Here is a 17,137-nt window from a genome sequence, read left to right on the forward strand (position 1 = left end):
AGAGTTCCTGTATATCCCTAAGGTTAACATCTTACATTGTTGTGGTACATTTGCTAATAATATGCTAATATTGGTACAAAACTAAGAAACCAATATTAGCATATTATCATTAACTAAACTCTAGACTTTATTCATTTTCACCAGTTTTCCCATTGGTGTCCTTTTTTCTGTCCCAAGATTCAGTCCAGGGTACCACATAGCATTTGGCAATCCGTATTTTTAAAATGTGTGTTCCTTGCCGAGGAAGGGGCCTTCTTATGCTACACTGGGAATGGTAGGAAGGCAACTGAGAGGTTTCGCAAGCTCCACGAGGGCAGATTTGTGTTGATTTGCAAGAGTCAGGCTGGGCTTCATTCTGGATCAAGGAGTACTGGCCCCATAGGGTGTACCGGTTCTCTCTCACCTTCTGTGCCCTCTTTCTTTGTTAATTGAGACAGATTTTCTGGAGGACATTAGGTCACATGCAAAAAGTGCCTTTAAAAGGTACCTACCCTTTGACACAGCAACTTCCCTTCTAGGAGTATAATCCAAGGAAATAAACCCAGGCACAAAGATTTAGGTAGAAAGATGAATCAGGAAGGAATCTTTGTAAATAATAAAACATGGCGCTGAGGAATTTCAGCAAGCAGGGATCTGTCAGGAGACGCTGATCGCACTCAGTGTTGTAAGGAGTGAGATGACTTGACCTGGGAAAGATGACACGCTGACCCCTCTAGGGATCTCAGTGTCAGAAACTGCTGGCTGTCTCTCCAGGGTGCTGCCAGCTGGTGACTCAGCTTCAACTGGCTTTCCTTCCTGGATGCCGCCCTCAGAATTCAAATTCTGATTGCAGAAGGGAAGGGAGTCTGTGTCTATTCTATAGCCTTGAGCCCAGTGTCCTGGTCAGGGGGAGGCAGATTCTGCTAACCATTAATCCCACCAGTCATTTGGAGGAAGAGAGAATCAGTACCCTAAAGGAAAAGACTCAGGACTTCCCTGGCAGTCCAGTGGTTAAGACTCTGGCTTCCTCTGCAGGGGGCACAGGTTCGCTCCCTGGTCAGGGAACTAAGATCCCGTGTGCCGCATGGCATGGCCAAAAAAAAAAAAAAAAAGACCCAGAGAGAACAATGCCAACAGAGCCCCCTACAAGGGATTTGCAACAAAACATTCTTCTATATATCAAAACTTAACCCTCTAGACGGTTATTTTATAGTGGATGGATTAAGTATATATGGTCATTTTATAGTGGATGGATTAAGTAAATTATGGTATATCCCATTTAATATGGTGAATTTTTTACAGTGTTAAATGGAAAAAGCAGGTTACAAAATAAGACGCATAGTGTGATTCTAATTACAAATATGATTAGAAGAAAATACATCAAAATATTACAAGTAGCTATGATTTGGTGATGGTATCATGAATTATCTTAACCTTTTTTTGCTTTTTAAATATTTTCTAAATTTTCTACAATGAATATGTGTTATAATCTGGAAAAACCTAATTTTTAAAAATTTCATGCTCTTTGATCTAGTAATTTCTGTCCTAGCATTCTAAGGAGATAATTAGAAATGTAAATAAAGATCGTATACCCAAGGATATCCATTGCAGAATTATATAAATTAATGAAAATGGAAAACTGTCCAATATTATGGGAATGCTAAATATATGAACTATATGGGTTATGTTATAGACATTAATAACGTTTTTGAAGAATTTTTTTTTGTTTTTAATTAATTAATTAATTTTATTTTTGGCTGTGTTGGGTCTTCGTTGCTGTGCGCGGGCTTTCTCTAGTTGCAGTGAGCGGGGGCTACTCTTTGTTGCGGTGTGTGGGCCTCTCATTGCGGTGGCCTCTCCTGTTGCGGAGCATGGGCTCTAGGCGCGCAGGCTTCAGTAGTTGTGGTACGCAGGCTCAGTAGTTGTGGCTCGTGGGCTCTAGAGCACAGGCTCAGTAGTTGTGGCGCACGGGCTTAGTTGCTCCGCGGCATGTGGGATCTTCCCGGCCCAGGGCTCGAAACTGTGTCCCCTGCTTTGGCAGGCGGATTCTTAACCACTGCACCACCAGGAAAGCCCTGAAGAAAATTTTAAGACATAGAGAATGTTTTTCACAGCTAAATGAATAAAGCGGACTCTAAAATTGCATATATAGTGTGATCTCAGCTACTCCATTCAGTCCCTCTGGTTTAATTCAACAGTACCAACGTGGGACTTCCCTGGTGACTCAGTGGTTAAGACTTTGGGCTCCCAATGCAGGGGGACTGGGTTTGATCCCTGCTCAGGGTATTAGATCCCACATGCATGCTGCAACTAAGAGTTCGCATGCCACAACTAAGGAGCCCACAAGCCGCAACTGAGGAGGCTGACTGCCACAGCTAAGACCAGGAGCAACCAAATAAATAAATAAATAAATATTAAAAAAAAAAAAAACAACCCAGAAACCCCAGTGCTAATGCATTCTTTTTTTTAAAAAAAAATAAATTCATTTATTTATTTTTGGCTGCGTTGGGTCTCCCTTACTGTGTGCGGGCTTTCTCTAGTTGCGGCAAGCGAGAGCTACTCTGTTGCGGTGTGTGGTCTTCTCATTATGGTGGCTTCTCTTGTTGTGGAGCACAGCCTCTAGGCGTGCGGGCTTCAGTAGTTGTGGTGCGCGGGCTCAGTAGTTGTGGCTCATGGGCTCTAGAGCGCAGGCTCAGTAGTTATGGCGCACAGGCTTAGTTGCTCCGCAGCATGTGGGCTCTTCCCGGACCAGGGCTCGAACCCGTGTCCCCTGCATTGGCAGGCAGATTCTTAACCACTGTGCCACCAGGGAAGTCCCTGCTGATGCATTCTTATGTCACATGACTAAAAGTATTCCCTGTAGAACAGTTCTTCTCAAGCTGTCTGTAATGAAGGGTGACATCTTAAAATTTCCCATCTGTTATGGACTGATATTTTCGTGAAATACAATAAAAACTAGTTATTAGAAAAATGAAATGAAAAGACATAAAATATAAACTCAATCTTTTATTAGATTCATGGGTAAAACTGCTGGCTGTGAGTTTCTAAATGCTTGTTCTCAATTTCGGCATGTGTCCCAGTAGCGGACCAGGAACAGCTTGTGGTGCCTAATCCCAGCAGCACTGCTGTAGAACAAGGGACACGCCACTCCTCCGTGATGTTCACACCTCAGTTCTAGAGCCATAGCGTGCGTTGGCTTTCCTTTTCATAAGACTAGTATAAGCTCACTGTAAGAACAGCACAGAAAGATACTTCCTCCTCCCCAAAGGTGACCACTGCCACGTTTCTTGTGAATCTTTCCAAACAACATGTACCATTGACAGCTTTTCACATCATTGCACTCAGATCTAGCTCATTGTTTCTATTGGCTGCATTGTGTGGCTGCCTTTCTAAGATCATCACCATTACAAATAATACTGCAACAAACACTCCGGAGCTCTTTGCTCCCTTATCCAGGTGTCTCCACAGGAAAAATTCCTTACTGGGTATGTATGCTTACATTAAAAAAAATACATATAATTCACATACCATAAAATTCACCCTTTTAAGGTGTACAATCAGGTGGTTTTTTTACTATATTCACAGAGCTGTGCAGCCATCACCACTATTTAATTAATATTTTCAACATCCCCCAAAGAAACCCCATATCCACGAGAAGCCACTTTCCATTCTCCCCTTTCCCCAGGCCCTGGCAACCACTAATCTACTTTCTGTTCCGGACATTTCATATAAATGAAATCATACAATATATGACCTTTTGTATTTGGCTTTCACTTAGCATAATGTTTTCAAGGTTCTTCCATGTTGTAGCATATATCAGTACTTCCTTTTGATGGCTGAATAATATTCCATTGTATGGATATATCACCTTTTGTTTATCTATTCATCAGTTGATGAACATTTGGATTATTTCCACTTTTTGGCTACTATGAATCATGATGCTATGAACATTTATGTACAGATTTTTGTGTGGACGTATGCTTTCATTTTTCTTGGGTATATACCTAGGAGTGAAATTGCTGGCTCATATGGTAACTCTATGTTTAAAATTCTGAGGAACTGCCAAATTGTTTTCCAAAGTGGCTCCACTACTTTACAAGCTCCCTAGCAATATATGACTTGTAATTTCTCCACATCCTCACCACTTGTTATTACCTACTTTACTTTAGCCATCCTAGTGGGGGTGAAGTGGTATCTCATGATTTTGACTTGCATTTTGTTAATGACTAATGATGTTGAGCATCATTTCATGTGCTTATTAGCCATCTGTATATCTTCTTTGGAGAAATGGCTTTTCAAATTCTTTGCCCATTTAGTTGGGCTTTTTATTTTTGAGTTGTAAGAGTTTCGTTTTTTTTTTTTTTTTTTAATTTCTTCCTCCCTCCCTCTTTCTCTCCCGTTCTGTGTTGGGTTTTTGTTGCCGTGCATGGGCTTTCTCTAGTTGCAGCGAGCAGCGGGCTACTCTTTGTTGCGGTGCGCAGGCTTCTCATTGTGGTGGCTTCTCTCATTGCGGAACGTGGGCTCTAGGCGTGCGGGCTTCAGTAGTTGTGGCTCGCGGGCTTAGTTGCTCCGCGGCATGTGGGATCTTCCCGGACCAGGGCTCGAACTCGCGTCCCCTGCACTGGCAGGAGGATTCTTAACCACTGTGCCACCAGGGAAGCCCCATAAGAGTTCTTTATACATTGTAGATATAAATCCCTTGTCAGATATATGGTTTGAAAATATCTTCTCCCATTTTTGTGGGTTGTCTTTTTATTTTCTTGAAAGTGTCCTTTGAAGCACAAGTTTTGAATTTTGATGAAGTTCAATTTATCGATCAATACTTTTTCTTTTGTGGCTTGTGCTTTCAGTGTCTAAAGAAACCATTGCTTAATCCAAAGTCATGAAAATTTATATGTGTTTCTTCTAAGAGTTTTATAGTTTTAGCTCTTATGTCTAGGTTTATGATGTTTTCATTTTTGTTTATGGTGTGAGGTAGGGGTCCAACCTCATTCTTTTGTATGTGGATATCCAGTTGTCCCAGCACCATTTGTTGAAAAGACTACTCTTCCCCCCATTGCATTGTCCTGGCACCCTGCACTTATATTTCTGATGTTGCCAAATTGTCCTCCGAGGAGGTTGCACTGGTGTATAGCCCCAACCATTGGAGCTAAGCGTCTGTATCTCAGATTGGGCATCAACAGTTAGGAGAAGACTTGAGGAACTGAAGCTCATCAGGGACCATCACTAGGGTCGAGTCGGGTGAGCCTGGAAGAAGAGAGTGGCATGAGAGTGTGGGGTGAAGGAAGTGGAAATGCTTCAGAGAAGAGAAAAATGCAAGGGAATATAATCTGAGCAGATGGGCCCGAGTTTAAAGACTTTTTGCCCCTTACCAGCTGTGTAGCATTGGGTAGTTATCTAATCCTCTGAATCACAGTTTCATCATCTGTTAAACAAAAATGGTGACTGCTTACCTTTGTAGAGTTGCGAGGAACAAGTGTATGTAAATATCCCAGCAATAACGGCAGCTGTTGTGACTTTGCTACATGTGGTGCCTGCGGCTGAGATCGTGTGATTGTGGGGGGGCATCACAGGGGGATAGTGTTGGAGCCATTTGGTGAGTGTGAGACTTTTAATGAGGACTGATCATGTGTAGAAACTTGGATCCACTGGTACGTGTCACTGTCACCCAGAGCGAGGCGGTACTTGAAGGTTTTGCTGTGACATGTTAAGGGGGGGAGAGGACGTGACTGAGATTGAATGTGACAGCAAGACAGATCCTGAGTGACAGAATGGAACGCAGTGCAGGGAGATGGGCTGCACTGGGCAAACTTGTGTGCACCCGCCCAGTAGGAGCTGCTTGGGAGTTCTGATGTCAGGACGGGTGTCTGTATAGACCGTCCCCTCCTCCAGACTCCCCTCCGTGCTTCCTGAAACCTGGGAGGAAAGGAGGGCGGCTTTCCTCATGGACATGGGATTTTGATCATAGTGTAGAACCCACGATACTAAGGAGCTGTGGCTCAGGCACCTTTGGTGTCATCACCCAAGGCTCAGGAAAAGACTTTGCAGCAAATGTGTGCAAAACGGATGAAGTAGAAGCTGGACTGGTTTCTCCTCCTCTTGGCTTTAGTCTTCAGAGTGGCTGATAAAAGCAGAATCAAAACCTAAGCATTTCTTCCTCCTCTCTGTCCCCTGGGGGAGGGAAGAGAGGAATAAACGCCACATCTCATTAAGCATTGATGAGCTCAGGCAGGCAGAGTGGGCCCACAGCCGAGGCAGGCAGGAGGCTGGGGGAAGCTGCGGGAAGGACTCCCCAGCTCACCAGGGGACATCTGTCCCAGAACTTGGAGGCCTGCGCAGGAAGTGAAATAAGGGGTTAACAACAGATGTGGGGGTAACAGCTGCTTTTATTAAAATGAAATCAGAAGGGCCACAGGGACAGGAAGCTGGGTAGATGTGGGGACAAGAGAGAGACAGTGGCTGAGACAAGACGGCAGATCTATGGAAACTGCCTGGAAGAGTCAGCTCTAAGGTGCAAGAATCCTGAGGGTGAGAGAGAAAAGGGGAAGACTGCTCTTTGTACCGTATGAAGCTGAAGTAATGAGATCTTAAGCACGAGTGATCCAAGGTGACTTTATATACAAGGTATAAAAGATTGGCATGAATATTAGTTTGAACAGGGAAATGGGAACCCTTTCTCTGAGCTCAAAAAGAAAGAAAGCCATGATTAAGGTATAGGGGTAGGAGAGAATAAATACCCTAGTGACCCGCATGTAAAACAGACTGTAAACAAGGGAATGAGATTTGAGGTTAACGGAGGGTCATCTTGCCTAGGCCGCCTCGGACGGCAACCGTGTCACAATGCCACATGGGCATTCACGAGCGCTGTCCACCCGGTGTGAGGGTGACGGGCTGGAGGGTGTGAGGCGTCACAGAGTGGCCTGGGCTTCAGCAGGGCAGGAACACACACTGCTGATGAAGTGGGAGTGGGGACAGGGACCCCCTGGCTTTGGGGTCTGCAAAGGGAAGGGAGGCAGCAGGAAATCAGGCCGCTGGGGCAGTGCTCACGGTATTGGGAGGGCAGCAGCAGACCAAGAGCAATAGCTTTCTCAGGTCAAAGGGCAGGCCCTAGGTTCATTCCCTACCGTCCGGCTGGAAAACCGTCGGGTTCTGGGACTTCAAAGCCACACAGCCAGACTCAGAGACAGGGTTCGCTTGAGCCAATTAGAGTCCCTGCCTGTGCCCAGGTAGACAAACTCCTCCCAGCTGGGCAAAGGGTGAGACTCCTCGAGCCCTGCCCAGTCCTGAGCTCTGGGTGTCTGCAGGGAAGTGGAATAGTGCATTAGTGTTAAGAAAAGCATCCAGCGAGGTAAGACAGGCTTGGGTAGCACCCACTGCCTCTGTCACTTCCGCAAGAATTTCTTGTTGAGGAGGAAGATGAGAAGGTTGACGTTGACCTTGGCCTTGTTGAAGAGTTTCATGACAGCCACACCCTCGTATTGGAGCTGCAGGAGGTCCTAGGAGGGAGGGAAGGGGCAGGGAAGCAAGTTTGAGGGTTTCTCACGGTGGACCATACAGCTAGTCTATAAAACACTAACATCTTGGAGTCTTACACAGTCATCCAGTGGCACTGGCCGCTGAAGTGGGCATTGAAAACCCCTTCACGGATGAGGAAACCGAGGCCAAGAGACAAGTACAGTGACTTGACCAAATGTCAATTCAAGCAGAGCCAGGGCTTGAAATCATTTAAAAGACAAAACAGCAGAGCAAAAAGATTTGGATTTAAAATCACTGCTTCCCTGAACACTGGCTTATGACTTAGGCCGGCTTCTTAACCTTTTAGTCTCAGAGCCTATAAAATAGGGATAATGCTTGAGAGTTTCGGAGAGGATTAAATGAGGTAATGTGTAAAGTCCCTGACATGTGATAGGGCTTCAAATATTAATCCTGCTCTGACATCACCAGCCCACTCCACTCTCCTGATGCTTGGCAGTGGGGTCTGTGTCAGGGCACGGGGACAGAGAGGCTTGGGCTACACAGACCATCACCCTTCTCTTCAGGAATAGACGATATGGATTGGGTGGGGAACAGAGCTGATGTCATCCGCGGCCCAGGGAAGCCAGGCGAGGCTGCCATCTTTAGGCTAGCACCGAAAGACCATCGGGTGTCTTGAGGGCTCATGGGAGTGTCCCCATACCTGATAGTGAAGCTGAAATCGCTCCATGTCCACACCCAGGAACTTGGCATTTACTTCGAACTTTCCTGCCTCATCTCCAGGGGTGATGTCAAAGATCACATTTCTGAAGCTATCAAGAACAGCATTCAAAACAGGGACCCACTGCCTCTTTCCAGGGCCACAGCCGCACTCTTCCACCCACTGCTGCTCATCCCAGGCAGTGCTGTGAGTCACCCAGAGCCAGGCTTCCCCTCTATCACTCTTTCTCCTCCCACTTTTACCTCTGCTTATACCTCAGCTCTTCTCTCTGCCCAGCCCTAATCAACTGTTCTCTCCTCCAGGACACTTTCCCAGCATCTTCTGCCCTGGGGTGTCTAGAACTGTGCCAGACCACACCCACTGCCCTTAACTCTGTCTGGAAATGTCATGTCTTCCCATTGTTCTAGCAGCTCCTTCAGGGCAGGGACCATGCATCTCCTTCCCTCCCACCTGGTGCCCAGCCCAGAGCCCCACCCCAGGTTAGGACATGGGGGAGGTCTGACATTCTGCCCTCCAAAGACACATACTGAGAGGTGGGAAGATCTTCAATTTCCACCAAGACACCCTTCTCCAGGAGCTGGGCAGCAGTGTAATGGAGAGATGGCTGCTTCTTCCCTTTCCCAGAACTCCTGAGGAAGAAAAGGCCCCAGAGAATTCATCTAACAAACCCTTCAACACCAAAGACACTAGTTCTCTCTGTGGCCGGTAGGAAGGAAATTAGACCCCGAGGAAGACTTCTCACTGGTGGAAGACAGAGGAGGGGGCTGCACTTGAACCCAAGACTTTGTGAGTGAAACTCAAAGACCAGAGTCAGGAAGGGACCATGCTGTTCTGGGGTGAGATGTCCCTATCAAAGCTGGGGAAGAGTGGGGCAAAGGTCGACATGGGCAGGAGGAGTGGTCACAGGTAAGCTTCAAAGTGTAGGAAGGGAGCACCTACTTGGAGCTGGGGGCCAGGTGGTCCAGGCAGGCCCGGATGTACTGGCTGTAGTAGTCGCCCTGCTCCTCATAAAAGGTGGCCTTAGTGCTCAGGGCCTGGAACGTGGCCTGGAGCTTCACCAGCTCTGCCTTCCGCCGCTGCCGGTGCCTGCGCTGGTTGCGGATGTCCTGGGGTTGGGGGCACCAGGGGAGGGGTGAGTTGACCCTTCCTGGCAGGAGAGCTCAGGGTCTGATTCAGGCCCGAGAACAACTCACTGTAAGGATCTTTAGGAAGAGCAGGAAGAGGAAGATTTCAAGGTTGTTTTCCCTAGGAGGAGGGCAATCTCAAGGACCCTATCCCAAACCCTTGAAGGACGTTTCCAGGGCCTCTCCCGCATTGAGGAGTAACTGTTCCACGGCTCCTTGTTTTTTAGTGAAAGAGAGTTTCAAGAATACTCCCTTCCCTGACGAATTTTGAGACCTTTCCTTCAAAAAGGACCCTCGGAGATCGCTTGGCCTTCCCCTGGCTGGTGACAATTTTGGGCAGGCACTGACCAGGGAGAGGCCTGCCCTTGAGGTGCCAGCACTATGGACATGCGTGCGCGCGCACACACACACACACACACACACACACTCTCACTCCCTCTCTCTCTCTCTCTTTCTCGCCCTTCCGCTCCCTCCAGGCCCAGGCCGTTACCTTGGCCAGTTCGTCTACCAGCCCCTGGTAGCCGTCGCTGGCGCTGACCAAAGCCAGGCCCTCGAGTCGGCGCAGGTTCCGCAGGACACGCTGTTGCTTCTCTGCCAGCGGCAGGAGGGAGTGAGCTGTCAGCGAGCGGTGTCGTCGCAGCGACACTGGGGTCTGGGCTTCACAGGCCTGGCGTCGGCACATCAGCCGCTTGTGGGCTGCTTCCTGGGGGGCAGAGATGCTGAGGGGTCTAGCAGGCCCTACCATTCTGCCCCCAGGCCATGGTCCAGAGGGGGAGGGGCGGGGTGAGGTGGCTTGTGAAGAACATCAAAGTGTACAACCTCGCAGATGCTGAAGGGCCTCGTGGGTCACCTGAGAGGAAGAGTGGCCAAGGGGGACCCACTAGGAGTACAGCATAAAGGATTCCGGTAGACACTGGCTGCGACTTCCCAACGATGGAGCTTTGTGATGGCTCCAGGGTATCTGGGGTTCTCTCCCTCCTTCTGTCCTGTGTTTTGGGACAGGCCTCTACTGGTTGTCCCCACCTGTTCTCTGGGAAGCCCCTGACTGAGTCTGTACTCCAGCTGGCCCAACTTGCCCCTGGCCACCCACCACTCAGCACCTTCTCCTGCCTCCAGGCCCTCAAGCAGCCCACTCCCCACGCTGAGCACCAGCCCTTCGGTGCTCTTCAAGGGAGCCTGCCCAGACTGCCTCTCTGCACCCCCAGCAACTCCTAGCACTGACAGCAGGGGCTGGGGTCCCTGCAGGGCTCACTCTTATTTCAATGGGGAGTAGGGAGGGAGGTGGAGTCTTGGCACTCTGCAGCCTGAGGGTCTCTGGGGGTCAAGGGCAGAGGCCTCAGCCCCCCAGAGCTCACATTACTGGTGAGCACAGCTGTCTGCCCGGGAAAGGCATCAGCCATGCTGGTGGGGGGCGAACGAGACAGTACCTGTGGGCCAGCCTGCCGCTCACCTGCTCTCTGGAGGCCGAGAGGGACAGGATCTCCTTGAGGGAATCCCCAGAGTGGAACTGCATGATGTCAGCCAGCATCTGCTTGGTGCTGCAGGAGGGGAGCGAGGGGGGAGAGGTGAGGGACAGGGGGAGGGTCTGGACATGGGGCTGGCTAGGGAGCTGAGAGTAAGTGGACCTTGCCCCGCATCATGGCTGCCAGGGATGCTTGGGTGGTAAGGAGAGAGGGTGCGATGGGGGTAGGTGTTGTGAGGAGAACATAACCAGGACGAAGGCCTAGGAGGTGGGGTGATGGGTCTGTGAAACAGAACTACCATGGTTCCGAACACACTGTGCTCTCTTACACCTCTGTGTCCTCTGCCTACAATGCCTCCCACAAATGGTCTTCCTTTGAGTCCTTTGGCTGAAGGACACACTTCCTCCTCTGTGAGACCTTTTCTACCTAGGTGTCCCTCTGAGCTCTCACGCACCTGACACCCACCTCCCTCTTGGCGGCTCTCTGATGTGTACTCACCCCTAGCCTCGCACCACTGTAAGGGCTTTGATGGCAAGACAGAGCTGAACACCCTGCTCACTGGTTTACCAGGTGAATGGGTGAGCAGAGGGACTGCCTTGCTGGCAGGGGGATCAAAGTGGCGACCTGGCTCCTCTTCTGCCTGGATGACCAGCCCAGCCCTACTGGGGGTCCTCCCTCGCTTTTGCAGAACTGGGGTTGACAAGCTCCATGCCCATCTCCTGACCATCACTCGTAAGGACAGGGAATTAGAACACGAGTCCCCCCACCGACCGGCTGTTGGACTTTAGGCAAGTCACTTAACCCAAGTCTCTTTCCTCCACTGGAAGGCGGGGAAACCATGGTCTACCTCACCATTTGTCCCTTAGGCTAAATGACGTGGAAGAAAGCGTTGGTAAACAGCACAACACTAGGCAAACAAGCGTGCTGCCAGTGTCCTAACTATCCTTTGCCTTCAGCCACAAGACAGCGCAAAAAGCTGAGGCCGCCAGAAGGGAAACAGCTGAGACCGCAGCAAGGGGAAGGCCAATCGGCTTCAGGGAGAACTCTGTGAAGGATGAGAGAGCCCAGGAAGAAGCTGGGATGGCCACTCCACAGTAGCCATCTTACTGGCCTGGGGAGGCTCAGGGGGCCGAGGCTGCTCGCCCACCTCAGAAGCAGGCTCTGGGCGTTGGTGTCGTCAGCATCTGACTCCAGCCCTTCAAACTTGTTGGTCAGTGTCAGGGACACTTCTAGCTTGCTCAGATCCACGTTCCCATCCGCAGCTACGTTCTCCCCTGAGGCAGGTGAGGAAGGAGACAGACTAGCACACTTACGCACAGATGGGGCCATGGTAAATAAATACACTGCTCCATGAGCCCCTCTTCCAGGAAGCTTTCCCACACTGCCCTGCGGCACCACCATGTACCCTCAGCCCTGAGCACCAGCGGAAGGGCTGTTACCCACAGAGCTCACCCTTGCATTACTGGGGCTGTGCCTCCCCAAGCCTGGAGCTCCTGGCTGTCTCCCATCTGTCACCACCTCCACCCTGCCCTTCCACGCCTGTAAGCCAGCTTCCTTTCATTCCACAGCTCCTGAAATCCCCCCTCATCAGAGACACGTTTTAAGACCCAAGACAGGCCCTATCCCTCCACGGCTCTCTCGCATGATTGAACTGGCCATTTACATGACGGTACGGGGTCCCCTACTGTCTGTCCACCTTCTCCATATCAGTCTGTCCATCCCAGGACCAGAGGGAGAGAGGGAGAGCGTGTAACCAGCTTCCTGGCACACGTCCCCGACTGAACAAAAACTCGAGGGGGCACGTTCCCACGCCCTGCTCACCTGACTGCCCACCCCCGCCGCCCGCCCCAGCTGTCAAGGATGGCACGTACCGATGAGGTCAGGGACGGTGGGCAGCTCCCCAAGGTCCTCCAGGAGCTCATGCAGGGGGTCGCGGTGATCAGGGGCGATCCAGTCCTGGTGTTCTAGCAACAGCTATAGGATGGAGGGAGAAAAAGAGATGCAGAGTTTGAACCAGGCCTTCCAGGGCCAGCCCACCTACCCAGCGCCCCCAGGTTGCCGCCTCTCACCCTGTGCGTGTTGACCAGCTCCCCCACGGTGATGTACACCACAGGTTTGGCCACAGCCACCATGTCTGAGTACTCATCCATCGCAAAGCGCTCTTCTGGCTCTGGCACGTGGCAGGCTCGGCAGATGAACCTCCTACCTCCAGAGGAAGATCATGTGAGAGGGTGGGGCGGGCTGGCACCCGCCACATTTCTGTTCCCATCAGCCTTCCGCCGGCCCTCTCCAGTGACCGCTCAAGCCAACTGTGACTCTCCAGTCTCGACTCCGGCCCTTCTGTGCTGCTCTACCTTCTCTCCCGGTGGTCCCCGCAAGCCAACTTCCTTCAACAGTCCTCTTTTCTCTCCACTGCGGAGTCCCTCCAACAATCTATCCTCCAACCCACTAACTATACTCTTCCCCTCTATGCCTCTCCTCCTCATGGAGTTGAGAGGGGAAGTGGTGCGTGAAAGAAGGTGGGAAAAGGAGGAGGGGACAGGAGGAATAGGATGCCAGGGCCCAAGACCTGAACTTGAGGTGTGTCTCCTCCAGATAGTCGTTCAAGACCCGCAGGTGCTGGCTCTCCCTGGAGAAGGCCTTGCCGGCTGCAGCATGCTGCAGGACTTGAGCCACAGCCCCCAGGGCGTGGCGCTGGGGGGTGGCCAGGGCGCCGCCTGCTGCCATGGCCACAATGTCGAAGGCGTCGGGGGCCACTACAGCCGGGTTCAGGAAGCGGTAGTACAGGAGGTTCCCTACGACCTGCGGGCACAGGATCATAGAAGCACCTGGGGTCCGCCTCCACAGCCCCAGCCCCGCTCTCCCAGCTCACCTGGCTGGAAGGACCACCTGCGTCAACCCCGTTATGGTACAGAAGAGTAAACAGACCCAGAGCAGGCCGGGAACTTGCTCAAGGTCACACAGCAAACTTGAGCAATAGCTGGGACTGGAACCCAGATCTGACAAGTCCAGGGTTGGCCACTGTTAACTCACGTCCTGGGTGTCTTTCCTTCTGCTACCTGAGCCCTGCTGGTGAGCCAGGCTCGATTGACAGGGTGGAGAATATTTTCCTTCTTGGATTTTTACAGCATAGGGTTTTCTGTCCTTTTGCATCAGTCTGGGGGTTCACAGGCACCATCGGGGCAAAGGAGAGCGCAAGAGGTGGGGGATGGGAGACAACACTTGCCTTATAGACCTCATTCTCTGTGGCGTCGGGGAACTTCTCTGCCAGAGTTGTCTTCAGGACCTTGGCCACGTATCGCATCCCATACCTGGGGGCAAAGCAATAGGTGTGCTATGGCCCTACCCACCCACCCCAGAGTGTGGGCCTGAGTGCCTGCTTCTCCTTCCCCGGGCTCAGCCACCCGAGAGCTGAGCTCAAGCACTGGCCCTCCCCTATCCACAGCCAGCTCCCTGCTGCCTTCCTCCAAACATCTCTGGGCCTTGTCCCTCCCTCCTGCCCTTATGTCAGCACCGAGGACCAGGGCCCAGTCAGCCACTAAGCTCTCACGTAGCCTCCAACCTGGCCTGAGAGCCTCTTCTTTGGTCCCCTTTAGTCTCCCCTGGGAAACACCCCAGATCCCAGTATTCATCCCGCACTCCCCACAGAGGCACCTTCAGCCTGTACCTTAGGTGTCTGACACCCACAGCCAGAATCCCATCCCAGGAGAGCCTGGGAGGCTCTGAGGCTGTTATCACAGAGCATCTGTGAAGGGCCTGGTCTGGGCTAGAGGCAGGGGCCGAGGAGCACAATGAACTGGAGTAGAAGCATCCAGTCCTGATTCCACCACTAACCAGAGATGTCAGCTTAGGCTGTTTTGCTCCACTTATAAGTTTGTTCCCTCATCTGGAAAATGGGAATGTTCATTCTTGCCCTCTCTATCTCATAGGGTTTTTATGAGGATCAAGTGAAATTACATCTGTGAAAGTAACGGTAGTGCTATTCGAACATGCTAGACTTAATTATTATTCCTATTATGGGTGTGCCACCTACAAATTTAATTAAATACCTTTAAAAGCTATTTCCACCTCCTAGGGTGTCAGGGACAGAAGTTTACAGCTCACTGTGTACTTTCCTTTATTAGTCCTAGGACAACCTTTTCTGAATCCTAATTTTAAATCCTTAATCCAGTCCTCCAGGTTTGGAGAGCAGGGTACTGAACTCTGTGGGCTCCCCTCTGCAGCATCCCCACCTTGCCCCGTGCACTACTGAGCACCAGAAAGGCTGGTTGGCTGAGTGATGATCTAGATGAGGCCCACCTTCTCACCGTTTTCAATCATCTGTTTTCCAAAAAATAATTATTGACTAAATTTTAAGAAAGGAAAGGACTTTTATCAAGTGTTTACTGGTTTTAAGTTTTCTTATTTTTGACTTTGTGGACTGAAGAGTTTTTTTTTTTTTTTTTTTCTGTACGCGGGCCTCTCACTGTTGTGGCCTCTCCCGTTGCGGAGCACAGGCTCCGGACGCGCAGGCCTAGTGGCCATGGCTCACGGGCCCAGCTGCTCCGCGGAATGTGGGATCTTCCCAGACCGGGGCACGAACCCATGTCCCCTGCATCGGCAGGCGGACTCTCAACCACTGCACCACCAGGGAAGCCCCAACTGAAGAGTTTTATATTGTCCATCACTTACACTCAGACAATAATATGTCCCCATAATCACTTGAGGTTCCCTTCTCCGGCCCAGTAATGTCCTGACTGCCCACACAGACCTGCGTGCTGTATTCCAGCACAAGTCTCTAGCCGGGGCTTTGGGCATTCTCCACCCATCTCCTGAAGCCCTTGAGCACCTCGAGACCAGTTTCCCTTCCTGCTTCCATCCTTCAGTATTGCTCTGCTCTCCCCATCGTGGCCTGGCCCTCTTGAGATCCTGTGCCTAGGCTGGTGTGCGGCTGTTGCACATACGGAATTTGGTCCGCAGATGAGATGATGGCTGCAAGGAATTTATCGGTCATGGCAAGGAGGTTGCGGAGGGAGATGTCCAGTCGTCTCTGGACCTCGGGGTGGCTCAAGGCCTGCTCTGGGGTGATGTCATAGGGGAGGTGGCTATGGGCAGAGAGAGACAAGTTATCAGCCAGAAGCCCCTCCCATGGCCTCCCCTCCCTAAGGCTCTACCCCCTAAATTCATCTAACAACAAGATCTCATACATACACGCTGAGGGCAGCCCAGCATATGCTTAAGGGGATTAGGCCAGAATAAGAGAAAGGACTCGGAGAGGACTAGACTGATGTGGGTGGAAGAAGAAAGAGATGGAGCACCCAGGGGGAGGTGGAAGAGTGTAGGAGGAAATGGAGGACCTGGAGTCTGTGGAAAGATCCTAAGGGGAACCAGAGGAGACCAGGGCCACCCTGCATATCTTTGGTAGTTGTGGTGGTGGGGAAGGCTGGGCCACCCCCAAACTATACGCCCGCGTGCCACCCAGAGAAGCCACCAGCACTGCCTACTCTCCTCAGCGGCTCCATTTCCCTAGTACCTATGCACCTGAGTTAATGCCTCCAATCTATAAGGCCAACTTATTTCTCCCCCTATCTCATTTGCCTATTCATCTATAAATTTGAATATTCAGCTATACCCCTATCAATAAGGAGTCCATATCCCAACTCCCAGTAAATCTGACATATCATTTGCAAGCACTGACATGGCAATTAAACACATGTGCATATTCATCTGTGCTCATTCTATGTTAAGCACACCAGGTCTGGTGTCATTTACAGCAGTTCCATGTTAATTACCAGAGGGGGTCTAAAGGCTACCGTATTTCATCCTATAGGGCTGGTGTCATATTTGCATAAATCAGCATGCTCATTTATATGCCACCTTCAAAGCACGCTGAAGCTTCCCCAGTGAGGCCCAAGACTGAGCTGATCAAAGAGAGCCCTCCTTCTGCCCGTCGGCTCACCTGCGCTGCCCTGTCTGGGCCTCGGTCTGGTTGATCCAGCTCTTGTAGAGGTGGACAGGGTCTGTGTGGATGCTGAGCGTCTTGTCCTCCAGCACATCCTGGATCACCTTGCCCAGGATCTCCCGCAGGGCACTTTGCCCCCGCCCGTTACGATAGAATCTCACCACCAGCCTCACCACCGTTGGGTTGCCTGTCACCATGTCCTGGGGCTGCTCCACCTTCGACCTATGGGTCAAGAGGCAATTGAAGCTGGTCTCCTGCCTCTGTGTAAAATAGCTGCTTTTCCTTTTGAGATTTTTGGCTCTTTAAAGCCTGCTCTGGTATCCCTCCTGTTAAGGAATGTCTTGTTATCTCTGTCTCGGCCTTTGTGCTAACGTTCTGTCTCGGCCTTTGTGCTAACATGTCAGCGCACGCCCTCTCCCAGGAGATGGCTTGTCTC

General features: G+C 50.8%; 1 protein-coding gene across 1 annotated transcript in view; it reads right to left on the reverse strand.

The window, feature by feature from the left end:
• Positions 1-7,361: 7,361 nt before the first annotated feature.
• IQGAP3 (IQ motif containing GTPase activating protein 3) overlaps positions 7,362-17,137 on the reverse strand; it is a 36,702-nt gene continuing 26,926 nt past the window's right edge. The window contains exons 25-37 of the mRNA XM_065896424.1: positions 16,699-16,923; positions 15,704-15,844; positions 13,987-14,071; positions 13,330-13,562; positions 12,830-12,962; positions 12,632-12,734; positions 11,908-12,034; positions 10,748-10,835; positions 9,788-10,000; positions 9,113-9,279; positions 8,701-8,802; positions 8,156-8,264; positions 7,362-7,475 (exon numbers count right to left, since the gene is read on the reverse strand). Coding sequence (XP_065752496.1) covers positions 7,362-7,475; positions 8,156-8,264; positions 8,701-8,802; positions 9,113-9,279; positions 9,788-10,000; positions 10,748-10,835; positions 11,908-12,034; positions 12,632-12,734; positions 12,830-12,962; positions 13,330-13,562; positions 13,987-14,071; positions 15,704-15,844; positions 16,699-16,923 — 1,840 coding nt within the window. The remainder of the gene's footprint in view (positions 7,476-8,155; positions 8,265-8,700; positions 8,803-9,112; positions 9,280-9,787; positions 10,001-10,747; positions 10,836-11,907; positions 12,035-12,631; positions 12,735-12,829; positions 12,963-13,329; positions 13,563-13,986; positions 14,072-15,703; positions 15,845-16,698; positions 16,924-17,137) is intronic.

Source organism: Phocoena phocoena, chromosome 1 (assembly GCF_963924675.1).
Source record: "Phocoena phocoena chromosome 1, mPhoPho1.1, whole genome shotgun sequence".
NCBI classification, from domain to species: Eukaryota; Metazoa; Chordata; class Mammalia; order Artiodactyla; family Phocoenidae; genus Phocoena; species Phocoena phocoena.